This window comes from Camarhynchus parvulus, chromosome 18 (assembly GCF_901933205.1).
Source record: "Camarhynchus parvulus chromosome 18, STF_HiC, whole genome shotgun sequence".
Taxonomy (NCBI): Eukaryota; Metazoa; Chordata; class Aves; order Passeriformes; family Thraupidae; genus Camarhynchus; species Camarhynchus parvulus.
Genome location: NC_044588.1, coordinates 3454001 through 3480316, shown reverse-complemented (window position 1 = coordinate 3480316; position 26316 = coordinate 3454001). Strand labels below are relative to the sequence as shown.

The 26316-nt window shown below is 51.1% G+C and overlaps 1 protein-coding gene across 1 annotated transcript; it reads left to right on the top strand.

The window, feature by feature from the left end:
* Nucleotides 1-4019: 4019 nt before the first annotated feature.
* On the top strand, nucleotides 4020-24891 carry FAM20A (FAM20A golgi associated secretory pathway pseudokinase). The gene is made up of 11 exons (XM_030962048.1): nucleotides 4020-4367; nucleotides 10986-11167; nucleotides 13118-13168; nucleotides 14213-14291; nucleotides 15653-15745; nucleotides 17663-17778; nucleotides 19930-20110; nucleotides 20660-20769; nucleotides 21067-21148; nucleotides 21234-21293; nucleotides 24193-24891. Exons 1-11 carry the CDS (start codon nucleotides 4066-4068, stop codon nucleotides 24455-24457), a joined length of 1521 nt encoding a protein of 506 aa, XP_030817908.1. The 5' UTR covers nucleotides 4020-4065; the 3' UTR covers nucleotides 24458-24891.
* Nucleotides 24892-26316: the final 1425 nt, after the last annotated feature.

Genomic DNA, 26316 nt, shown 5'->3' with positions numbered 1-26316 from the left:
GATGAAGGCAGGAAATGTCAAGGAGGACTTTATTTTATTAGAAGGTTAATTAATTACTTTATTATAATATATTATTTTATATTACATTGCATTTAAACTGAATCTGTACAAATATTTAATTTAACTCAACTGCTCAGAATTTTGTGACTCTCTGCTGACCCACAACCTGCACACACACCTGGCCCTGATAGGCCAAGGAAATTAAACACCATCACTTTGGGTAAATAATCTCCATATTGCATTTTAATTGGCACAACACAGGAGCAGCCAATGAGATAAGAATTGCTTTGACCATTCTTTTCTCTGCTCCTCTCATGTTCAGAGAATGTGAATCCCACAATCACCATCATCACCACCATCATCACCATCACCACCATCATCACCACCATCATCAACATCACCACCACCACCATCATCACCACCATCACCACCATCATCACCACCATCACCATCACCACTATCACCATCATCATCACCACCATCACCATCGTCACCACCATCACCACCATCACCACCATCACCACCACAACCAGCACCGTGCAGGGAGAAGATGGCCCTGCTGCTCTGAGTCACAGGATTGCTCCTGGCACGTCTGTGCCCTTGTCAGTGAAGCAGCAAATGCAGAACTTGGCTCCTCCAGCTGATCTTTTCCTCTCCTTTGTGATGCTGTGTAGCTGCCTTGGTGTTTAATCCTCCTAATTAAGGGCAGTGAGAAAGGGATAATTCTCATCTCCTCCCTTTTGCAAACATGACAATCTGCAGGGTGGGACCAGGGCAGCTCTGCAGCATTTCAAGTTAAAAAGACAAAAAGCAGCAGACAGAGGCATTTACCTTTTGGCAAGCCAAAGGCATCTCTAAGGAAGATGGGTTTTAAATCCATACTGTGTGAAAGAATTTAAATTACGTACTTAAAACTCCAAATATTGTAAGCTGTGTGTCTGGAAAAACAAGAGGAATATCCTTTGTTTATTAAAAAATGACTTTGAAAAGGCCCTGGCTGGCTCCTATCTGAAATACAAAGGAAGTATTTCTTACTCTGAGATGTCATCATACATTTATTTAAAGCTTTAATTATATGTTTTGGGACATCATCTACGCCTGAACATTTCTCCACTGCAGTTGTCTGGAAGAAGGAGCTTTTTTTTTCCCCTCCATCCTTAAATAGTAAATGAGGCAAATTATCTCATGGTAATTCCAAATGGTAATTAGGCTCCGCTGGAGCTGTCAGTGGCCTATCAAAATAGTATTTCCAGGTTAATTTTAGGAACACATCCACCCTTTCCAGAGGGCTGGGATGGGTTCTGCTGAGCCCTGGGGTGGGAAGTGATGCTCACCTGCAGCCCAGGCTGGGCAGGAGGAGCCAAGAAAGCAGAACATGAGGAGATGTGTGTGGGACAAGCTCCAGCAGGATCCCCCTGCTCCAAGGGACCCCAAGCCATGGATGAGCAGGGAAGCAGCACTGTGGCATTATGGAAACACCACTGAGTTGTTCTAAATAATACCAACAGCGATTTTTGCATTGCAGCCAGCTGGGAGCTGGCAGTCCCAACTGCTTTGGGAAGGATTGTAGCACTTCAGTTTATTACACATTAATGGGACTGATTTATTATTTTTTTGTTTCTTTTTAATTAGCCTCATTAAAAGCCAAACAATCTTCCAAACAAACAGGGGCACGGGCCCAGGCACTGCTGGTTCCTGGTGCCTTTGTCCAGAATTAGCGTTGCAAACCAGAGAAGATTTATTAATGGTTCCTGGGAGAGATTAGCAACGGGGAAACAGCTCAGGGAGGATTAGGAGCCAAGCAGGTATCAGCCAGTTTTTGGTGGAGTGTTTGTCACAAGTTGTTCTTTGAGTTTGAAGTGGGTGTCCTTCAACAGGCTGGTAGCCACGGAGCAGGGCTGGGGATTCATCTGGGTTTGCTGAATCCTGGGGAAATCTTTTGAAAAATAAGTTTAAAAATAGAAAAAGAAGGATCCTATTGTTAGTCCCAGGGTGTTGCTTCATCCTGGGTCTATGATGTCACTGTTTGGGGGAGCTGCCAGGTCACCTGGCCTGGGAGGGCTGAGGAGCAGGGTGTCCCCAGGCAGGGTGTGCAGCTGCACACACACCCTCTGCTCTCCCCTGAGCCACCTGGCAGTGAGCTGGCACTCATTTCCCCCTGTTTACATCCAGCTTCATGTCCTGGAAACTCCTTCTCTCCTCCTGAAAGCTCCTTCTCTCCTCCTGAGAAGGATCAGCTCTGTGGCTTCCCATCCTACAGACCCCAAACCAGCATCTCTGAGCAGAGCCCCTGTCTGCCCTGCCCCACACCCGAAAACTCCCCCCCTCGACACCTCATGTCTGCTCTGGAGCCTGAAGGGATCCAAGTGCAATCATTTTACCAATTTTGTCCCCAAAGGGCACAGAAGGGGGGCGCAGCTGGTGTCCCCAAAAGGCAAGAGTGTGGGGAGCACATCCTTTCCTCCCACTGATCCTTGCTGGCCACAGCAGCACCAGCTGCACTTTGTGCTTACAAAATCTTCAGTGGAAAACACATAAAATTTGGTATTATTAAAAATAATAAAAAGAAAAAGAAGTTCAGAGCAAAAAACCCTAAACCTGAACGCCAAACTCTTCAAATATCAAAAGACTGAGCAATTTTGAAATTGCATTTCTAAAGGAGAGTAAGAACCATCTGCCAAAGACCAGAATACCGAGGGGACAGGTCTGTTTGAGGTCCCTGCAGCCACCACACAGCCCAGGGGATTGTTTTATCCCTCCTGGATCAAAGGAGCATCTCGGACACCAGGACATGCTCTGCCAGCAGCCCCTGCGATGTTTTGCTCAGTCCAACCCCTGGCACTTCCCAGAGCCTCCCCTCGCCGTGCTGCTCCGGCCAGCTGAAAACAAAACCGACTTCTCCTTCTTTCTGCAGTTTATTTTCTGTTCTCCCTTCAGCACAGAGCCGGAGCCAGCCCAGTCTGGTCACGCTCCTCCGGTTTCTCCTGCTCTCCCCTCCTTGGCCGCTCTCTCAGCCCGTCCCTGCCCCGCTCTGCATCCCGCAGGATGCTCCCAGCCCAGGCTCATCCCCACGGCCCGGCCGCTCCCAGCAAACGGCAGGGAGGAGTTCCCTCAACTATAGGGTTTTTTTCTAAGGAATTAAGAAAATAAATTTTTTTAATAATTAAAAATTATATATTTATATGTAGTTATTTTATATAGAATATATATATATAATTATATAATAATCTATATCATTAATATATTATATTATTATGTAGACAGTAATCTATATTTCTTTTAAAATAAATTTTATATATATTATTATATAATATATGTAATATATATTATATATATTATATATTATATGTATATATTATATGTGTGTATATATATAATGTATATATTATTTTTATATATATAATATGTATATATTATTTATTTTTTATATATATATAAAATGCCCGGGCACCTCGCACAATAATATTTATAATTAATATATTATATTATTATATAAATAGTAATTTATATTTCTTTTTAAATAATATTATTTCTATTTATTTTGAAATAAAAGCGGCCTCTGACCCATCCGCCAGCCCCAGGACGGGAGGGACAGAGCCCACCCGAGCCCTGCCCGCAAACACCAGAGGGGCTCCAGCATCCCCTCCATCCTCCCCGTTCCCGCCCAGCCCTCCGGCACCCCAGCAACACCCAGCACCCTCCAGCTGCTGCCAAAGCCCTCCCGGGCCGATTTTCCGCCTTCGGGAGAGGGGACGAAGCCCCCGAAGGAGCTGGCGGGGGACGCGCCACCTGCGCGGGGGCTGCGCCGGGCGGGGGGCGGCGCAGCCCGGGACAGCTCGGTCCGCAGCGGGACCGGGCCCGTGTCCGGGGGAGGCTCCCAGGCCGCCGTGCCCCCACCCCCCGCTCCCCCTCGCCGGGCCCCGAGCGCCCTGCCCGGTCCCCGCCCCGAGGTGCCCGCACCCCCCGGCTCCGCCGCTCGAGCTCCGCCGTGCGCTCTGCCCCGGGAGCCGCCGCTGTCCCCGTCCCTGTCCCCGTCCCTGTCCCCGTCCCCAGCCCGCACCGGCCATGCCGGGCCCGCGGCGGGACCGCCCGGCCGTGCTGCTGCTGCTCGGGGCGCTGCTGGCCGCCGATCTTTACTTCCACCTCTGGCCGCGGGCGCGCTGGGAGCTGGGCAGGGTCTCCCCGGGCTGCCCGTGCCCCGCGGCCCCCGCTCCGCCGCGCCCGCCGCTCTCCCGCGCCGCCCCCGCGCTGCGCCGCCTCTTCGCCCACCCGCTGTACCGCGCCGCCCCGCCGGGCCCCGCCGAGCCGCTGCTGGGCGCCCGCGAAGCCCTGCGCTACTACCGGCGGAAGGCGGCTCGATGGAACAGGTGCGTCCCGCAGCCGCGGATCCCCCGCGCCCCGCACCGCGCAGCGCCCGCGCCGCCGGCTCCAGGCACCCCGCACCGCGCAGCGCCTCGGCACCCCCTTGCTGGGCATCCCCTGGGCACCTCCTTCCCGGGCATCTCCTCCTTCCCCGGCACCCCCTTCCCAGGCATTTCCTCCTTCCCAGCACCCCTTTTCTGGGCATCTCCTCCTTCCCCGGCACCCCCTTCCCGAGCATCTCCTGGGCACCTCCTTGCCTGACTCCCTTTTCCTGGCTGTTTCCTGGGCACCTCCTTGCCCGACGCCCCCTTCCTGGGCATCTCCTCCTTCCCCGGCACCCCCTTTCTGGGCATCTCCTGGGCACCTCCTTGCCTGGCACCCTTTTCCTGGCTATTTCCTGGGCACCTCCTTCCCCGGCACCCCCTTTCCGGGCATCTCCTGGGCACTCTTTTTCCGGGCATCTCTTGGGCACCCCCTTCCCGGGTGTCTCCTGGGCACCTCCTTCCCTGGCACCCCTTTCCTGGCTCTTTCCTGGGCATCCCTTTCTTGAGCACTCCGTGCACCAGCAGCTGCTGGCACTCCCTTCCCTTCCCGGACATCTCCTGGGCACGTCCTTCCTCAGTTCCCCCTTCCCTAGTATCTCCTGGGCACTCTTTTCCTGGGCATCTCCTGGGCACCCCATTCTTGACCACCCACTGCACGGGCATCTCCTGGACACCCCCTTCCCGGGTGTTTTCTGAGCACCCCTGCATAGGCACCCCTTTCCCGGATATCTCCTGCACACCCCTTTTCTGGGCACCCCTAGCATGGGGACACATTTCTCTGTCATTTCCTGGGTACCCCCTGCATGGGCACCCCCTTCCCTGGCATCACCTGGGCACCCCCTGCATGGGCACCCCCTTCCCTGGCATCACCTGGGCACCCCTTTTTTGGACCCCCCATGCATTGAGATCTCTCGAGCACCCCCTTCCCAGGCACCCTCTGTGACTGCACCTCCTGCATCTCCTGGGCACCCCCTTTCTGGGCACCTCCTGCCCTGGCATCCCCTGGGCACACTCTGGCCAGGCACTCCCTGCATGGGCACCCCCTTTCTGGACACCCCCTTCTCAGGTACCCTTCCCTTTCTGGGCAGCTCTCCTGGGCACTCTGTCCCTTGGGTGTCCCCTGGCATCCCCAGCCCAGCTTGTCCCCCCAGTCTGGCTCTGTGCCCTCCCCCAGCCCCCGTGGGCTGGGTGAGGGGCTCTGCTGGGATCTCCTTCCTGGGGTGTCTCCCAGAGCCCCAGAGAAAGGCACCCCCAGCTCAGAGCCCTCCTCGTGCTGCCTCTCCCAGCCCAGCCAGGAGGAAACTCCCTCGTCCCCTGCTCTGGGGCGGGACTGTCCCTGCTCTGCGGTCACTGCCCTGGGTGGGCACAGCGACCCTCAGTGCCAGCTGCAAGCATTGATTGTCTGTACCTGGAATCCCTGATCTAACCCCCTTCCGTGAGCATACAGCACCCCCCAGCTGCTCCCTGCACCCCAGAACTCCTCCACTCGTGCACAAACCTGGATACAGCAGAGCACAGAGCTCCTCGTGGCATCACCTCACCCACTGTCCCCTCTGTGGGACAGGATACCTGCAAGGGGGTGACAGCATGTCCTGGGGACACCAGGGACCCCTGTCCTGGCACTTCCCCGCTGCCCAGGTTTGGGTTTTGGGGCTGCACAGCAGGATTCCCAAGTGCTCTCTCCACCTCCATGCCTGCTCCTCCTGCTCCTGTGGGACTCTCCCAGTGCTGGCTCCACGTGAGATTTGCAGCAGGAGATGATGGGAAGCGATAATGGAAGGAACAGAGAATGTCCTTCATGGCCTGAGCAGCACCAGGGTCTGGAGCCACCTCAGTGCTCAGCCAGGGCCACCCCAGCCAGGCTCCTCCCTGTCTCCAGTCTGGATCCTGTTGAATCCTTTGTCACAGCACTTGAAATCCAGGGCTGGTGGGTTTGAGTACCCCTGGCTCTGCCACAGACCCATCCTGGGTGCATCTCAGAGCTGAGCACTGCCTGCTGAAGCCACGAGGATTTGGGTTCCAAGGTGGATGTTTCCCCAGCAAAATCCCAGTGGGAAATGGGGATTTCAACCAAAGCAGCTCCCAGCTTGGTGGCACCATCAGAAACCCTGGGCACTTGCTGCAGCCTCTCTTGCAGGACAGTGAGAAGTCTGCACTCCCCAGTTTCATTCACCACGCTGTTAAAATACGGAATTTGTTAAAAGATGGAATTTGTTAAAAGCTGGAATTTGTGCTGCACTTTGCCTCCTGCCCCAAGGTTTGGCTGTGCTGCGACTGGGAGGACACTGTGATGCCTTTTGTCCTTGACTGACTTCACTCTGCACCTCCAGGAAGGGAAGAAGGCAGACTATTGATTATTCCTCACTCTGAAATAAAATATTTGATGCTCATAAGTGCGTGAAACCTCCAGAGAGCGCAGGCTGAGGTGACACAACTGCTCCTGCAAAAACCTGGCAACAACCACCAGTGCTGCAAATTGAACATTAAACAGGGGGCACTCACCAGAGCTGATGGATTTTATAAAATAGTTCATTTGCTGTGGGCACAGAGGAATTCCTGCCTCATCTGCAGAGCCCGTGTCCTCTCTGATGTGGGTCCTGGTGGGACTCAGGAATCCTCCATGGCTTTCTCTCCTGCTGCATGGGCTCAACCAAGCTGCTGATGAGGACTGAAGAGCAAAAACTCCACAGCAGCTCCACGTGCAGAGCCAGCAGCAGAGGCTCAGGGCTGGCTGTCCATGGGATCCTCTCCTCAGCATGACAGGATGACAGCACGTTTCTCACATTTCTCCATCCCCCCTGGGTGTGGGTGCTGGCAGAGCAGCTTTGGGAGCAGCAGGACTCTCCCCTGAGTGCAACAAGCTGCAGTTTCACCCTGCTCCTCCAGCACAGCGTGTCTGCCTTCATTTCTGCAGGCAGCTGGACATCAGCTGGAGCTCTGTCCATCTGCTCTGTCCAGGGGCTCTGCCAGCTGGAGCAGCCCCAGGACATCCTGTTGGGACACCCATGGCCAGAGCGTGTCCTCCTCCAAACCAGCCCTGTGTGCTCCCCGCACCTCAATCAGCACCAGCACTTTGACTGCAGCCTGCAGAACCAGCTGGAGAGACTGATGGGGATGCAGGAAGGAAACAGAAAAACAAGAAAACATCCACATCTCTTCAAAACAACAACAAAAAATCCCTCAAAAACTCTGGAGCTTATTTTTATCCTTGAAGGAGCAGCTTCAAAACCCCAAACTCAGGATGGTGGTGGCCTGAGCAGTGTCACCCCACGCTGTGCCTCCCTCCCAGCCCAGCAGAGAGCTGAAAGCCAGGGCAGCCCCAGGGCTATTTATAGCAGGGTAGAAATGAACCCTGGTTTTATATCATTATGCCTCTCGCAGAGATCTGGCTTTTTCCAGGGAAGTATTTCAGGAATCCCGAAGGAAGCAGAGAGAGCTGTATTTTGGGTTGAAAGGCTGGGAAAGGACAGGCTCAGCCTGGGCAGGGACCATGTGGATGCAGGGCTGGGATCTGCCTCTCCTTGCATAACCACTGCATTTTTTTCTCCCTCAGTAATGCCTTGCTCACCCTGGGGGAACAGCCTGTGTGTATGGCAGGCAGGAGAGCAAATATGGTAAAATATTTGGGCAGCTTCCCTAGGGAAAAATCCTGAGTCACTCCTGCCCATGGCACTGGGGCTTGTCGTCCCTGGCTGTGGCAGGGTTAATACCTCATTTATTAATTAATGCTTTATTAATGCCTCACAGTTCATTAAGGTTGTGCCTCACTTATCCACGGGAAGGGAGCAGGCTGGGGGTCAAGGCATTTCTGCTGGAGCTGATGGCATTCCAGGGCACAGGGAATTTTCTGCCTCCTGTGCAGGCTGATGGCATTCCAGGGCCACTTCCTTGTGCTCAGGGAATTTTCTGCCTCCTGTACAGGCTGGGGCTGATGTCATTCCAGGGCCATTTCCTTGTTCCCAGGGAATTTTCTGCCTCCTGTGCAGGAGGAGGAGCTGATGGCGTTCCAGGGCCACTTCCATGAGCACAGGGAATTTTCTGCCTCCTCTGCATGGTAGTGCTGATGGCACTCAAGGGCCATTTCCATGTGCACAGGGAATTTTCTGCCTCCTCTGTAGGCTGATGGCACTCCAGGGCCACTTCCTTGTGCACAGGGAATTTTCTGCCCCCTGAGCAAAGCCCTGGTCAGGGAGGGAAGTGCTCCAGCTCCCTCTGACCATGCACACGTGGATTTTTCATGCTGTGGCTGGCCCAGTCCAATGGAAAGACAAACAGACTGGGAGAGGGAACAGGCACATCCAGCCTGTCTCTCCAGCTCCTAGAGGTCTCCCAGGATACCACTGCGCAGGAAATGAATTTGTGGAAAATCCTCAAAGCCTGACAGAAGGCTCGCATCGTGTGTATGTGTATGTAAGCCTTGAGATAAGAAATGCTGACTTAGAAATACTGTGGAATAAGATATTATTGAGAGAAAAATAGAACTAAAAACAAGTTTCAAATAGAACTAAAAACACGTTTCAAAGGATAGTATTGATACACTATGTTATAAATGTTTTAAAGCTAATAATCTAAAATTACTCTTCACAAGTCTTACTACAATGCATTTTTCATACTTCTGTTTTTCTGAAGTATCTACTTTTATTTGCATGGCTGTCCTTTAAAACTTCTTTTTAGTTCCATTTTTCTCTCAATCATGTCTTATTCCATAATATTTCTAACATTTCTTGTCTCAAAGTTTACATACACACTCACACTATGTAAACCTTCTATCACATTTTGAGAATTTTCTGCAAATTCATTTCCTACACCGCTGGAACACCTCTGGGAGGGTTCAAGCCCTGCTCACAGCCAGATCAACCACCCTGCTCAGCCTGCTTGGATGGAGAAGGGTGATGGAAAATTGATGGAAAAATCCCAACCAAGCCCCAGCTGCTGGGCTGAGCAGGGAAATAAAGAAACCCCCAGCAGGGAGAAGCCCTTTGCAGCCCCAGTGCCATTCCTTGGCTGATAAATGTCCTGGGGCATGGCCAGACCTCAGTGCTCAGGCTCTGGATGGGGTCTGGCCGGGCATGTGGCACTTCCCCTGTCCAGCCACTCCATCAGCCTTGGTTAATGTCCTACTCCTTATCAGCCCCCAGCTCCTGTTTGCTTTCCTGCATGGATCCTGGCACTTTCAGTGCAAACTGAGCTTCATTTTCCCTTTATCAGGACTGGCTGCTCCACGCATGGGCTGGACACTGTTAATGAGAAACCAAAGCTCTGTCCTCTGCTGGCTGCAGTCAGTGACCTCTCAGTTCCACAGCCCCAGCCTTGGAGTCTCTGTCACCGCTGAGCAAGAAATGACACAGAGTCTCTCCAAGGCTGGTTTGCATGAGAAGAGCATTTAATACAAAAAAATCCTCTCTTTTATGGACAGATTCGACACATTCTACTTGATTGGCTCACTAACAGAAACATCTTTCTCACAAACAGCCCTTGAGAAGAACAGAAAAGCAGAGTAGGAAGGCACCACCTGCAGGTTGTTCATACCAACAAGTTATCGTCGTTTTTCTACAACTCCCTAAAAAAGCCTCACAAGTCCGCTGTGAGAAAACAAAGCCCATTTTCTCACTCTCTGAGCAGGCTGTTGCATCCACAGGTCTCGAGGCTGAGGGAAATGCTGATTGAGTGGGGAGATGCTTTTGGGTTATTCCTGAACTTGGGAGGCTCCTTCAGTTCCACCTGCCAAAAAGGGGGGGGGTTGAACTTTGATTTTTAGAGATCATGGAGGAGCTGAACCTCTCCCTTTTCCACATCCTCATCTCCATCCCTCCTCTCTTGCAGGAAATAGAGGCTGTACTGAGAGGAGCTGAACCTCTCCCATTTCCACATCCCCATCTCTCCTCTCTTGCAGGAGACACAATCTGTTCCCTTTTCCACATCCCCATCTCCAGAATGTCTCTCTTGCAGGAGACACGAACTGTACCGGGAGGAGCTGAACCTCTCCCATTTCCACATCCTCATCTCCATCCCTCCTCTCTCCCTCTTGCAGGAGGCACAAGCTCTGCTGGAAGGAGCTGAACCTCTCCCATTTCCACATCCTCATCCCCAGAATCTCTCTCTTGCAGGAGACACGAACTGTACCAAAAAGAACTGAACCTCTCCCTTATCCTCATCCCCATCCCTCCTCTCTTGCAGGAAATAGAGGCTGTACTGAGAGGAGCTGAACCTCTCCCATTTCCACATCCTCATCTCCATCCCTCCTCTTGCAGGAGGCACAAGCTGTACCGGGAGGAGCTGAACCTCTCCCTTTTTCACATCTTCGTGTGCATCCCTCCTCTCTTGCAGGAAATGCAAACTGTACCGGGAGGAACTGAACGTCTCCCTTATCCTCATCCCCATCCCTCCTCTCTTGCAGGAGATACAAGCTGTACTAAGAGGAACTGAACCTCTCCCTTTTCCCCTCTCTCCTCTCTTGCAGGAGACACAAGCTGCTCCCTTTTCCACATCCCCATCCCTCCTCTCTTGCAGAGACACAAGCTGTACCAGGAGGAGCTGAACCTCTCCCTTTTCCCCGTCTCTCCTCTCTCCCTATTGCAGGAGACACAAGCTGTACCGGGAGGAGCTGAACCTGACCCTGCCAGCCCCTCTGCCCCTGCGTCCCGAGGCCGCCTGGCTGCAGTTCCAGCTGGGCATCAGCCGGGATGGGCTCTACCCCCGCTCCAGCGCTGCCGTGCCCCGGCTGCTGCGGGACCTGCGGGACCTGCCCACCATCAGCGCCGGTGAGAACGCACGGGCTGGGATGGGGATGGGGAGTGGCTCCTTGGAGCCTGCCAGGGTGATGGCAAAAGATTTTAAAGTCACAGAGAATTCGGGGAGTTAGAAAGAAAACTAATCCCAGGATTAGTAGGACCTGGGGTGTGATGGTGTTCACAGGGGTCTGAGGATGAGGGAAGAGGCGAGGATCTGACTCCATGTTTCAGAAGGCTTGATTTATTATTTTATGATACATATTATATTAAATAGAAGAATAGAAGAAAGAATTTCCTCAGAAGGCTAGCTAAGAATAGAAAAAGAAGGAATGATAACAAAGGTTTGTGGCTCAGACTCTCTGTCCGAGCCAGCTGAATGTGATTGTCCATTAATTAGAAACAACCACATGAGACCAATCACAGATGCACCTGTTGCATTCCACAGCAGCAGATAATCATTGTTTACATTTTGTTCCTGAGGCCTCTCAGCTTCTCAGGAGGAAAATCCTAAGGAAAGGATTTTTCATAAAAGATGTCTGCGACGCTGGGAAAATGTTAAAAGTAGGCTCTGGGCAGTGTTAGGTCTTGTGTTTGCCAGATCATGTGAAATTGGACCTGTGTAACCAGTATATGATAAATGATATTATTGTTAGATGTGATGATTGTTTAGTAATTAGATATAATTACTGTTTAATCATAAGAAGAATCATGAGAAACTGTGTTCAAGGGTTTGAGGGGGATCACGAGAAACCCATGCTAGAATGAAATCCATGTGTAAAATAGAACAATGTCAGTTTAATAATTAATATGTAAGTTATATAATGATAGAATATAAAAACATATACATCCCGAACCCATGTCAGGTCAGATTTGGGTCTGTACCCCTGACACCCAGAGCTCTCCAATAAAAGCACCTGCATTTAATCATTCTGTGATTATGTGTTCCTGAACACTAACAAGGGGGTCAGCAGTGAGAGATGGAGCCTGGTGTGTAGCCCCACATTTCTCTTCACAGAGAAAAGCAAGGCACAATTCTTCCCAAGAATATTTCTGAGATTCACGTTCTCTGAGCCTCAGAGAAAGGACGAACAATTCGTATCTCATTTGCTGTGCCTGTGTTTGTGCAAAGGTAGAATGCAATATGGGGATTGTTTACCCAAAGTGATGGTGTTTGTGTGTCAGTGTGGGAATCCATAAATCAGAGGGGTTTGGGAAAGCTGCAAAAGGCAGGCCTTAGAGACAGCAGAACTGTGACTGGAGCTAAGCAGCAGCCATGAGATTGGTCAGCAGAAAAATTATTTGAAAAGTAGAAAAGTAAGGACAAATAGAGCAATGGTCTGTGTATTAACGCTTGTCTAGAATAACTCCCTAAGCTGCAGAAAAGTTTATCTAGTGAGATATTAGGAAGTGCTAAGCTTAATAATGGAGCTCTGTGCATTGTGTTTTAAGGCTCACAAGCAGGTATTGTATTTGAAATAAGCAAACATTGTTTTAACTGAAGGTACGTGTGCTTATAGTGGTTGGATGGAGCTACTGTCAATGTGCTTCTGCTTGGTGTGATTGGTCAAAAAACTTATAAAGTGAGTTGTAACATTAAGTTTTTTGTCTGCTGGCAGGGATGTGAGCTGGTGGCATCTTCCCACTGTCATAACCATGTAATGAGGCTGATGCTGGAAAATAAAAGAGCTCAAGGTTGTTCCCAGCAGTCCCATCCCATTTGTGATTTGTACAGAGCCCCCAGCCAGTGATATGTCTGTTGCATGACAGTCATGAGATCTGTGCATTTGTGTGCAGAGTTGAGTGCTTGGCAGATTCAGTTTAGATGTAATGTAACACAGTGTAATGTAATATAGAACAATATAGTATAATGAAGTAATTGATTAGCCTTGTGATAAGATGGAGTCAGATGCATCATTCTCTCCCGTCGTTGGGGATGCCTGCGGATGCTGGTGTGGTCTCACTGCTCCTCCTGCCTTGCAGACTACAGCCAGGATGAGAAGGCACTGCTGGGAGCCTGTGACTGCAGCCAGGGTGAGTGTGGCCCCCGGGGTCCCCACCTGCCATCCCCAGTGCTCCATCCTCAGCTCGGCCAGGGAAACGCCGAGCCAGGCTCTGCTCCCTCCCATTAACCCAGCAGAGGCTGGGATCACAGAGCATGGAATTATTCCAGTTGGAAAAACCCTCCGAAGTGGTGGAGTCCAACCCAAGGGGCACGTCCAGGCTTTTTTTAACACCCAGGGGTGATAATTCCACCATTTCCATGAGCAGCCTGTTCAATGTGGGTGTCAGGACACCAGGACAGCACTGGTTTCTGCTGGGGAGGGAGAAAAAGTCCCCAAGGGGATGTGACAGAGGGGCTGGAGGGAAATCTGCTCTGTGGCACGAGGGGGAGAGGAAAATAAATGGGAAGAGAGAGAGGGGAGTGTCTGGAAGGAGTGAGGGGATGCACTCACAGGCCTGGAAAGCCAGGTTGTGCTGGGGGTGTAACTGGGGTGTTTACAGGCAGTTATCATCCCATTTCCCAGGAATTAACAACCCCTTTCCCAAAAGCTAATGTCCCATTTCCAGGAGTTAACACCTCTTTTCCCAAAAGTTAGCATCCCATTTCCCAAGAGTTATTACCCCATTTCCCAGAGGTAACACCCCATTTCCTAGAAGTTAACAACCCCTTTCCCAGGAGTTAATGCCCCCTTTCCAGGCAGTTATCAACCCCTTTCCCAGGAATTAATACCCCATTTCCCAGGAGTTAACATCCCCTTTCCTAGAAGTTAACATCCCATTTCCAGGAGTTAACACCCCATTTCCCAAGAGTTAATACCCCATTTCCCACGAATTAACACCCCATTTCCAGGCAGTTAACATCCCATTTCCCAGGAGTTAACATCCCATTTCCCAGGAGCTAATCCCCCATTTCCAGCTGTTAACCCCCATTTTCCAGGAGTTAACATCCCATTTCCCAGAGGTTAACATCCCATTTCCAGCAATTAACCCCCCATTTCCCAGCAGCTAACACCCCCATTTCCCACAAGTTAACACCCCCATTTCCAGGAGCTAACACCCCCTTTCCTCCCCAAGTGGTGAAGCCCAGCGGTGTGCACCTGAAGCTGGTCCTCAGGTTCCAGGATTTTGGGAAAGCCATGTTCAAGCCCATGAGGTAAGGCCAGCAGAGCCCCCCTGAGCCCCTGCAGGGTGGGCTGGGACCCTCCTTGGCACGAGAAGGTCCCAGCCACACCTTCCCTCCCTGCCCTCCCTACCTGGGCAGTGAAAAGGTTCCATTATTTGTCATTTCCCTTGGCTGCTCACACCACGCCAGGAGCACACGTGGGTAAACACCAGCGTCCCCACAGTGCTGTTGGTGTTGGAAATGTCTCAGTTCACGGGTGCCAGGTGGAGAAGGACCTTGGCACACTTGTTCTCCTGAGATCCTTGCCACGAGGGACTGCTCTTCCCCAGCAGGGTTTGCCTTGTTGTTCCGTGGATTCCACAGAGTGTTCCCAAGGAACAGCCATCAAACAGGGGATTTAAATTGCTTCTGCTCTTATTTGCAGCCCCTTGGGACCCTCCACATCAATTCCCTCTCACTTTACTGTCCATGTGTGACAGAGCAGCTGGCAGCACGTGGGCTGGGACAATAAATCCTCACCCAGGAGGAGCCAGCTCCTCTCCCCTGGCTTTCCATCCACCTCTGCCAGTGTCCACCAGGTCCTGGAGGGGAAGGAGAGCATCCATGGCCTGCTGAGCCAGGAGGGATTTCCTGTGTCCTGTCCCCTTTCCTAGGAGTTAACACCCCATTTCCAAAAGTTAACACCCCATTTCCAAAAATTAACACCCCATTTCCCAGGAGGTAACACCCCATTTCCCAGGAGGTAACATCCCATTTCCCAGGAATTAACACCCCATTTCCCAGGAATTAACATCCCATTTTCCAGGAGGTAACATCCTCTTTCTCAGGAGTTAACATCCCATTTTCCCAGGAGTTAAGGCTGAGCATCAAATTCCCATGCTGCGCCTACTGGGGCGCTGGGTGCCAGCCAGAAAATGGAATTAAGTGGAGCTCCCACCTCAGGGATAGGAGAGCAGAGTTAACACCTCATGTCCAGGAGTTAACACCCCCTATTCCCAGGAGTTAACACCCCCTTTCCCAGGAGTTAACCCCCCCCTTTCCCACTGTGTGTCAGCCAGAAAATGGAATTAAGTGGAGCTCCCACCTCAGGGACAGGAGAGCATCAGACCTGAGCCCTCCTCTGCCTCCAGGGGATGTGACAAACACCACCTGAAACTTTGTCCTGAGGGGGATCTGAGCTCTTGCTGAAGCAGATTTAAAGCCCCAGTCAGCTCTCCTGCCTCCCCCAGGGTGCAAGTGCTGCTCGCTGGCTCCAGCTGGGCACGGAGCCCTTGGGCTCTGACCCTGTCCCCAGCCTGGCCACACAGGGGCTGTCCCCGAGCCCCCCAGCTGTCCCCGTGCCACCCCTCAGTGTCCAGGCTGCCCAGGGCTCACCCCCTGCTTTCTCCCAGGCAGAAACGTGAGGAGGAGACTCCTGAGGATTTCTTCTACTTCGTGGATTTCCAGCGGCACAACGCCGAGATCGCTGCCTTCCACCTGGACAGGTAGGGCAGGCACTGCCCTGGCACGGCCCTGGCACGGCCCTGGCACTCCTGCTGCTCCTCTGGCCACCAGGGCTCTGGGGAAAGCCCTGCAGGGCTCAGGGAAAGGAAAATTTCAGGAAATTTCCAGGAAAGAAAAAAGGAAAAGGAGGAGAGGAGAGGAGAGGAGAGGAGAGGAGAGGAGAGGAGAGGAGAGGAGAGGAGAGGAGAGGAGAGGAGAGGAGAGGAGAGGAGAGGAGAGGAGAGGAGAGGAGAGGAGAGGAGAGGAGGGAGAGGAGAGGAGAGGAGAGGAGAAGAGAGAAGAAAAGGAGAGAGGAGGGGAGAGGAGAGGAGAGGAGAGAGGGGGGGGAGGGGGGGGGGGGGGGGGGGGGGGGGGGGGGGGAGGGGGGGGGGGGGGGGAGGGGGGGGGGGGGGGGGAAGAAAAAGGAGAGAGAAAAGGGAAGGAAAAAGGAAAAAGGAAAAAGAAAAAAGGAAAAAGGAAAGGAAAGGAAAGGATAAAGGGAAGGGGAAAGGAAAAGGAAAAAGGGAAAGGGGAAAAGTATAGGGAAAGGAAAAAGGAAAAGGGAAATGGAAAAAGGAAATGGAAAAAGGAAAAGGGAAATGGAAAAAGGAAAAGGGAAATGGAAAAAGGAAAAGGGAAATGGAAAAAGGAAATGGAAAAGGAAAAGGGAAAGGAATCCTCCAGGAGATCCTCCTGGTTCTCATCTGACACCCCAGAGCCAGCTTTGCCTTGGCCTGCATGACAGCAGGCGCAGTCCAGGTGGGAACAGGCCGGATTCTCACCTGGCTGTCACACGTTGTCCCTCCCCTGCATCCAGGTGCCAATCTGAGCCCTGGGCACAGCCCGGGTGCCCTGCTGGTGGGGGAGGCACACACTCCCTCAGCAATCAAGGTGTGCTTTGGGTTGATAAACTGCAGCAATGCAGTTTTAAGCTCTCAGATAATGAGCAATTAACCTGGCACCTCTTCCCAGCAGGGTGTGTTTTTAATAAAATCAAAAATGCCCTTCTAAAAAGATGAGGGCAGCAGCCTTTCCCTCCTCTGAACACCAGATCTCTGATGGTCAGGGTGGGTGGAGATCTCCAGTTTCCATAGGATAAGCAGGACTAAATTAAGTCCTGTAGCTCAGACTCTAAAAGGGAACAAAGGGAGCTGAATTCCCTTCCCAGTTCTGCCCCAGCATCCTCACAGTGACTCTGCTTGACTCAGCCACCACCACCTCGCCCCTGCAGCTCCACTGCCACAAAAATGAGGCCAGACTGCTTTTGTGAAGCGCTTCGTGGTTTTTAGAGCTGAAAGATGCTGGATAAAAGCAAATATTTTCTTCTCTCTGAACATTGCTCAATAAGTAGCAGGCTAAATCCTGTTCTGTGCCCAATTCCCAGGAGCAGGGGGCATTACCCAAGGAGCCAAGCAGAGCCAGCTCTCCCCATTTACTGACTCAGCAATCAGCAGCAGCTTCCCATTGACTGCCAGGAATGCTTTCCTGCCCCAGGCCCTGAGGTTTTTAAGAGTATTTTTGAGGAATTAGCTGGGCATGTGTGCCTCTGGAGGAGGGGGTGCCTCCTCAGCCACATTGTACCAGGATCAACCTCTTCACCCCGTGCCAAACCAACATTGTAGAGGGGCCTGAAGGGCTGCTCTGGCCCTTGGAGGACCCTGTTTGTGTGCAAAGGGTGGGAGAAACCAAGGCAACGTTAGGGAAAAAGACAGGAGTGCTGGAGAACATCCAGCTTGTTCCAGACAGCAGCTATTAAAATACCAAAATCCAAACAGAGATGTATTTTGGCCCAGAGGGGGTTTTGCTGGAAAGAGTCTGGGTGCTGCCATCCAAAGGCTCCTGGGTCACTGCTGGAAGGGGCAGGGGCGGCACCTGCCACCCCAGCGTGCAGCAGCAGCAGCCCTGTCCCCTCTGAGCAGGATCCTGGACTTCAGGAGGGTGCCACCCACCGTGGGGAGGCTGATCAACGTCACCAAGGAGATCCTGGAGGTCACCAAGAACGAGGTCCTGCAGAGCGTCTTCTTCGTGTCACCAGGTGGGCAAAGGCTGGCTCAGGATGGGGCAAATTATGGCCCCAATTGTCTTTAAGGTCCCTTCACAGCTGGCCCAAAGCTGTGGTGCTCCACGGTGGGGGGAAGGACAGGGGCTGCAGGACTCGTGCTGTGGTGCAGAAATTAAATTCTTGGGTTAAACCTGCACAAAGATATGGCTGCTGCAGAGGCTCCCTCCAGCTGGAATCATCTACCAGATTTGGTAGGTGATTGGCCTTTTTTTCTTAACCTTTCCCTATATTTGGCCTTTTTTCCTTAACCTTTCCCTTAGCACAGGACCCCAGTCTGTGATTTGGCAGGTTGACATCCATGCCATGGATGCTTTGGGGTTTACCTTCTTTTTTCCTTGGATTCCCCAGCGTGTTTCCATGAAACAGCCATCAAACAGGGGGTTATAATTGCTCTGCACTCATTTTCATCCCCTTGGGCCTCTTCCCATCTGCTCTCCCTCACTCCATCCCTGCCACAAGAAATAATCACTGTGCCACAGTAGGGAAATGTGGCAGCAGCTCTGTGGGCACAGAGAGAAACACAGCTTTCCCAGGCGTTGTCCTGGGAAAGGCTGTGAGAAGATCAGAGAAAAGAATGAGAAGCAATCCTTATCTTCACTTCCCACACCTAGTATTGTGAGCATGTAGAATGTGTTATGGAGATTTGTTTACCAAAGGGTGGTTTCTTAATTAGCCAATGGTGATGGTGTTTTAAGTAAAGGACCAATCAAATACACCTGTAGTGAGCTAGTCTATAAAAGCAATGGGTTTCTTAATAAAGAAAGATCATCAGCCTTCTGTGATCCAGAGTCTATGTAACTTCTTACCCAACCAGACCTGCTACAATGGTAGGGAAAGGCTCAGCCCAGGCCACCTTGCACTCTGTGATAATCACACATCCTCTGAACAGAGAGAGACTTTCCCAGGATTTTCCTGGGGAAGGCTGTGAGAAAGAATTAAAGAAGAATTAAATTCAATTAATGAATTAAAACAATTCTGCTCTTCATTTGCTGCACCCGTTGTTATGCACACGCGGAATGTGTTATGGAAATTGTTCACCAAAGAGAGATTTCTTACCTGGACTCTGGTGATGGTGTTTTGATTGATTGATTGACAATTTGATTGACAATTAGGTCAAAGCTGTACTGAGCTGTCTGGCAAGGGCAATGGGTTTTTCTTAGGAGTATAGCATAGTATAAAATAATAAAGCAATCAATTGCAATAAAGCAATTACTCAGCCTTCTGCACTCATGGAGTCAATGCGCATTATTCCCCATTTTAGGGTTTGCTGCCACAATAGCACCTTCCTGGAGACCACAGCCCCTTTTCCCTGTGTCTTGGTTTGGAAAGACAGGTGCTTGCTAAAGAAGGCAGGAGCCTCTCCTGAAATGGAGAATGTGAACACCCCCACCCCCCCCCAAATTGCTATAAATTTTAAATTAAGGGGCTCTCAGGTAAAAAATATGGGAGCAGGAAATAACAGTTCTTTATTAGGGAAGAAAATAAAAGGATAAAATAAACAATGCAGTAAACCAAACCAACACTGACAGAGTCAGAACACAACCTGACACCCTGTGGGTCAGGGTGTTGGCAGCAGCCCCATTGGAATTGTGGCTGCAGCCCTCCTGGAGCAGGGATCCTGCAGAAAGGTGCAGTCTCTGCCTCTGAAGAGCCAGTGGAAGAGGCAGCTGCTGTTCCTCTGGGCAATCCAGTGGAGAAGCTGTGCTGGTGTTCCAGGATCTCCAGATTCTATCCAGGTAGGAATGCTTGGCTGGTGTTCCAGAACCTCCAGATTCTATCCAGGTAGGAATGCTGGGTTGGTGTTCCAGGATCTCCAGATTCTATCCAGGTAGGAATGCTTGGCTGGTGTTCCAGAATCTCCAGATTCTATCCAGGCAGGAATGCTTGGCTCCTCCCTCTGAGCTCACATCTCTCAGTGGGATGCTGTAGTTCTTATCAGCCGTGCAGTGACATTCAATGGCCTCTTATCAGCAGATATCTTCCCCTGAGGGAGGAGTGGTTGTGGAAGAGATAAGGAAACTGCCCACTGAACAGAAAACAACTGCCATCTAGATGGCAAATAGAACAAATAGAACATATCTTGCCTTGCAATCTGGTTCACCCTGTTTTCTGCTCTCCTCCCAGCCAGCAACGTCTGCTTCTTCGCCAAGTGCCCGTACATGTGCAAGACAGAGTACGCCGTGTGTGGGAGCCCCCACCTCCTGGAGGGCTCCCTCTCTGCCTTCCTGCCCTCCCTCAACCTGGCCCCACGGCTCTCCATCCCCAACCCCTGGATCCGCTCCTACTCCTTCGAGGGAAAAGAGGAGTAAGTGGGTAAATGAGGCTGCTCCCCACATCTGCACTGCAGGGCACAGACACACGGACAGAGCTGCAGAAATAACCCAGGCCAGGGTTCAGGGAGAGCATAATTAGTGTAATAATTAGTGTAATAACCCTTAAAGCCATTTGCTGTGAGAAGAGCAGAGAAAAGAATGAGAAACAATTCCTAACTTGCTGCACCTGGTATTGTGAGCACGTAAAATGTGTTACAGAGATTTGTTTACCAAAGGGTGGTTTCTTAATTAACCAGTGGTGATGGTGTTTTAAGTAAAGGACCAATCAAATACAGTCATAAAAAACATCCACTGTCACACCAGGAGATGCTGTCCAATGGATCAAACCCTTCCAGAAAGTTCTAACAGCCTTTCCCACATATGCTGCTCCATTGGCTGTGTTTCAATCCCAGTCTCCTGCATGCACCAGGGGAGATTTATTTCCTCCTCCTGTACATCTTCACATGGGGGATGGCTTTTGGGGTATTTTTGGGACATGGCAGAAGCAGCTGAGGGTGTCTCCTTTTCTCCATCTCCTGCAGGTGGGAAGTGAATCCACTCTACTGCAACACAGTGAGGGAGATCTACCCCTACAGCAACAGCAACCGGCTGCTCAACATCGTGGACATGGCCATATTCGACTTCCTGATAGGTAATGATGGAGGGAAAGGCCCTTTCTTTTCCCTTTCCTCCTTTCCCTTTCCCTTTCCCTTTCCCTTTCCTTTTCCTCCCTTTTCCTTTCCTTCTTTAGAGGGGCTGCTGTGTCCCCACAGCCCCTCCACTCTGGGGGCACAGGGGAGCCCCCAGACCCACCCCAACAAAGGGAAAGCAGCACCTTGGGCACTTCCAGCACGGCAACAAATACTCCACGCAGATCTGAAAGAAATCTTGGGATAATTCAGCAAATTCCCTGCAAGGCAAACTGTGTCCCTCTGTGTGGCCTTTGCAGGGAACATGGACAGGCACCACTACGAGATGTTCACCAAGTTTGGGGACGATGGCTTCCTCCTGCACCTGGACAACGCCAGAGGGTGAGGCAGCAGGGGGAGGAGTGGGGGGAGGAGGAAGAGGAGGAGGAGGAGGAGGGCAGGCTCTGAACTCTGCTTCACCCCCCAGGTTTGGGCGGCATTCCCACGATGAAATCTCCATCCTGGCCCCGCTCTCCCAGTGCTGTGTGTAAGTTCCAGCTGCAGATTCCATCCCAGGAATGTCTGAGCTCCTGCTGTCACTGGGGAGGTCACCCTGGCCTGGCTCCCCCCAGCAGCTCAAGGAGGACCCTGCTAATCCCAGCCAAAGGGGGCTGGATGCTGGAGCAGGGGAATCACGAGTGGAAAAACATCCACTGGTGCACCAGGAAATGCTGTCCAATGGATCAAACCCTTCCAGAAAGTTCTAACAGCCTTTCCCAGCCCATCAGCACAAGGTGCTCTCAGGAAGCACAGGAATCTCCATGCTCAATCCTGGTGGAGCTTTGATGCACTTCACCAAGCTTCCTCTTCTCATGGCATGGAGAAGCTCATAATTTTAACCCTGTGTTCCCCCTTCATTAATGCACATAAATCAGCAGCTGCAAGTTAAATTTAAGAGGCAGAAGCAGCTGCTCTTTCCTAGGGTTTGTCTTCAGGAGATGTGGAGCCTTTTTCCTTGCTCTACCTGCTCCTTCTCCCCCTTGGGGTGGAAACTGCACTCTCCTCACACACCTTTAATTTCAAGAATTGTTATTTGCACTCAGCAAGTATTTTCATTTCTAATTGCAGGCTTGCAGGGAATCCTTCACTTGAAATTTTGTGCAGCTTGAAATTAACTCTGCCTCTTAATTTGACCTTCATACCATAATATCCACAGGTCACAGCAATCCTATTCTTCCAGATCCACCTCCCAGAAACTCCTCTTAATTTAATAATTGTAAAAGGCAGGACTTGAACACCTTGTCATAAGCAAACAAGGGCCAGGAACAGCATGAAAACAACTTGTGCTGCCTGAGGGAGACACACAAACCCTCATTTCCCACGAGCGCCAATCCATTTGGAGTGGGAGAGCATCTAAAACCACTTGGGAAGGAAGGGAAGAGGTTTTACTTGAGTAAGCACGCAGAGGCCACAAATTTCAGCCTGCCCTGACCACCAGCCTGGACTCAGCCCACCGAGTTTCCTCCTTGCTCTGACACCAAGCTGAGCCATGAGAGCAGGAAAGCTCCCCCAGCCACTCCAGCCAGGAGCACAGGGATGCTGAGAGCAGGCTGTTAAACACATCCACCTCATTCCCAGCTGAGTTCTGCTCCAAGCCTGGCTTCCAGCACATTTGAGTCTGTTTTATTTGCCCCCCCCAGCCCCCAGCGTGTCCCATACTCTGAAGCCTGCAGGTCTCTCCCAGACCACAAGTGGCACAAATACAGCCATGCCGTGAGGTGGTCCTTTCCCTGAAAGCATCCAAACCCTTCCTGGAGGCACAGCCAGGCCTGAAGCAGCCCCGGGCAGGCTGCTGGAGTCCCTGGAAGGCTCGGGGTGAAAGGTTCAGCAGTCCAGCCCAGCCGCAGGGTCACAGCCCCCGTGGGAGCGGAGCGGGGCTGGCGGCAGCGTTTCCATCTCAGCCCTGTCTGTGCTCTGTTTGTTTGTTGTGTAACTGTTCCAGCACTCCATCAGCTGCTCCCCACGGGTCACAGCAGCCCTCTCTCCACCTCCAAGCACTGCTGGGACCAGAGCAAACACAGCTGGTGTTTACCCACAGCAGCTCCCGGCCAGCCCTGCCTCGAAGGACAGCGCACAGATTCTCGTTCACATCTGCTCTGGGCACAGCTTCCCCTGGCAGCAGCAGCAGCAGCACCTCACAGCTGGGGTTTAAAGCTTCCTTGTCAGCCCTCACACTTGATCAATTGATTATTTTAGTTTTTTCAGGGATATTAATGCAGGAAGGTGATGCCTGGCCCTGTGGCAGCAGCATCCTCCTGCCCTTGTGCTGCTCCCCACACACACCTCCCTCCACACACACTCCTGATTTAGACTGGATATTAGGAAAAGTTTTTCCTGGAAAGGGTAGTAAACCATACTAGTAGGGTAGTAAAACATTGGCACGGGCTGCCCAGGGAAATCATGGAGTCACCATCCCTGGAATTCTTCGAGTGATGTGTGGATGTGGCACTTGGGGACGTGGTTTGATGGTGCTGGGGCAGCAGCTGGACTTGATGATTCTAAAGAACCTTTCCAACCTTAGTGATTGTCCCCAGCACCTGGAACAGCCACAAGCTTTTCCCAAACAGCACATGGCCTGTTGGAGCTGCAGAGATCCAGATCAACATTCCCAATGGATGCCCTGGATAAACAACAGCCTAAAAATACAAATTCCTGAGCTGCCTAAAATGGATCTGACTTCACCTTTTTCCACCTGAAAATTCTGATTGAGCTGAATCCAAATGGTTCCATAAACATGGACCACTTTGTTTCCAAGATTCAAAGGGCAATAACTACAGCCACTGATTTATTTCAGTATTATACATGCTGAAGTCAACACATTTCTGCTGAGGATTAAACAAATGATTTCAGAACACTTCATTTCATGCCCAGAAGCATTCCAAGATTGCAGCTTTTCATCCCATTTTCTGTCAAAGCAAATCACATTTGAACCTCAGTACCCCCTGAGGTGAAAAGTCACAGTTACATCAGCTCCAGGAAATATTCCCTCTTTTTGCTCAGAGTTTTGACAGAAGATATTTTCTCATTCATGTCTTTTCATTTACCTCCCCCTCTGCTCCCATCTCATCAATGTCATCCTTGGGGAGATGGCACCACCCTGCAGGAACCTGGGGAACTGGGTCATCTCTGACTCACTCACTACTGAGAACTTCACTCATGTTTTTTCTCTCTGCTGACAGAAATTTGCAGTACAAATACTCTGGGAAAACAAAGGGAGAAGTAGAGATTTCTGCAAAAAAAAAAAATCATTACCTTCCAAAATTAAAATTACAGAACTTCTGTTCCAAAATTCTTTAAATTCCTTCACCCATCCCTACCCTGCTGCTGCCAAGGAGCTCAGCTGCTCTTGCTGGGAGGCATTAAATTGTTGATTTATTTTTTTCCAGAATAAAGAGATCGACGTGGCTGCGCCTGCAGCTCTTGGCGGAGCCCGAGTACCGGCTCAGCGAGGTGATGAGGGAATCCCTCCTGCAGGACCCCCTGGCCCCTGTGCTCACCGAGCCCCACCTGCTGGCCCTGGACAGGCGCCTCCAGCTCATCCTGGATGCCGTGGGGAAGTGCATTGACACCTTTGGAGAGGCCACGGTGGTGGCCAACGACACCACGCAGCCCCAGAGCCCTGCAGTGCACAGAGCCAAGCTGGACACTTAGGCTCAGAGCCAGGAGAACCCTGCCAGGCAAGTGGCAGCTCCAGCACGGCTCATTTCCACCCACAAACACTCACAGAGACTCAGAGCGGAGATGGCAGAAGATCAAGAGTCACACTGGGTTCCTCTGCTGGTGTTTAAGCAGAGCTCCTGTGCTCGGGCAGTGACTGTGGCTTCAGCTGATCTCTACGCATCTTTGGAGATTCTCTCCCAAATTTGCCCTAAACCAGGACAAAATTTGGCGCCCAACATGGGGCCTCTCCAGTAAGCAAACACAGCTCTGGGGTGGAAAAGCTGTGATCTCCAGGTCTGGAGTTGGCCATGCCCTTGAGAGGCTGAAGGAACACCTGACCTTGGTTTGCTCAACCTCCACAGGGGTTTGGCCTTGCTAGAGAAGGACATGAACTCAACCCGGGGGTGAGGGTTGAATAAAGAGATGCCAAGAGCATTTTCCTCTTAGTCAGTCTTTGTTCTGTGGCCAGGAGTGTATATTTGAGAAATACCTGCCCCTGGCACAAGACAGGGCATTGGTCCATTCTGACTCTGTCCGTGTTGTTTTGGTTTACTGCATTGTTTATTTTACCCTGGTCAGACCAGAGGGCTTTGTGAGAAACACAGTAAAGGTCAGAATTTCAGAAAACTGTGACAGCAGGCTCAGAAACAGAAAGAGCAGAGAACTCAGAGCTGGCTGCAGCTGCAGAGTCTGAAAGCAGAAAAGTTACAGCAGTACAGCGAGCAAGGACATGAAACAATAGTTTGAGTTTTAGGCTTGGCCAAGAGAGACCTTAAGGCACTGCACGTGCTCAGTGTCAGGAGCAGTGTCACCCCAGCCCACACTGACCTGTGCACGTCTCACAAAGCCTCACGGGCACTGAAACCACTTCTCTGCCCTGCCTGAAGAGCCAGCTTGGATATAGAACACAGGCAGGTCTGTGTTGCCTTAGACCCCAAGGGAAAAAACTCAAACTAAAAAAACCATGCTGAAAATCAAACCACTCTGACACACAGGACTGTATTTACAATTCAAGAACCCACCCATTTCTGGGGAAAACATTTTGTCAAAGTGGGGGAAATCTATCTCAGGTCATCTCCTCATGTATTTTAAAATATTTTTCTCCTCATACCTCTTAAAATCATTTAGGTTGTCATAATTAGCTGGAAAATACAAATGGTATCCCAGTTCCTCCCTCCTCTCCAAGTCTGTGCATTTTGAGGAGATGCAACAGAAATTGGGGACCAAAACAAAGCATGGGGAAGGCGTTTTTATGGGTATTTCAGTTCCCAGCTGACCCTTCACCTCCCAACAAGGTTTAAGAATAACTGGATTAGTGAAGCTCTCTTAAATAGCTTTTCCCTTTAACTATTAGGAATTATTACACTGAGCCTTTTGGCAGCCTGGGGAAAGCAGTTGAGGAGTTTGTTGATAATTTATCATCCTTAAGAGGGAAAAGAAAGCCAACAAAAAACCCCACACCATAACCAATCTACCAGAAACTCATTCTAAAGAAACCTTTAAGTTAAACAAAAGCCACCTACAGCACTGCAGACCTTCCAGAAGATCCCAAATCCCTGCACAAAAGCTGCCAGGCAGGATTTGGACAGGATCCAGCACCACCAGCTCATTGTGCCATGGACTGGAGCTTTGCCTGACTTAAAGGGAGCTCAGTGACACCAACAAGTGCCTGGATGATGCAAGGAAGGAACAAAGCTCACTTGGCCACAGCTGTTTGTCCAGGGGATTGTGCTGGTGCCTTAATTTAACTCCAAAATATTCTGATAATGCACCTGGCTCCAAACTGCAAAGCCACAGGAGAGGGGCAGTTCTGCTCTGTGTCCTACAGGTGCCCATTTGTGTGTTGGAGG

Coding starts and splice junctions, on each gene's coding strand:
- FAM20A (XM_030962048.1), top strand. CDS start 4,066: ATGCCGGGCCCGCGGCGGGACCGCCCGGCCGTGCTGCTGCTGCTCGGG. Junction 17,779..19,929: donor CGTCTTCTTCGTGTCACCAG/GTGGGCAAAGGC, acceptor CTCTCCTCCCAG/CCAGCAACGTCTGCTTCTTC. Junction 20,770..21,066: donor CATATTCGACTTCCTGATAG/GTAATGATGGAG, acceptor TGGCCTTTGCAG/GGAACATGGACAGGCACCAC.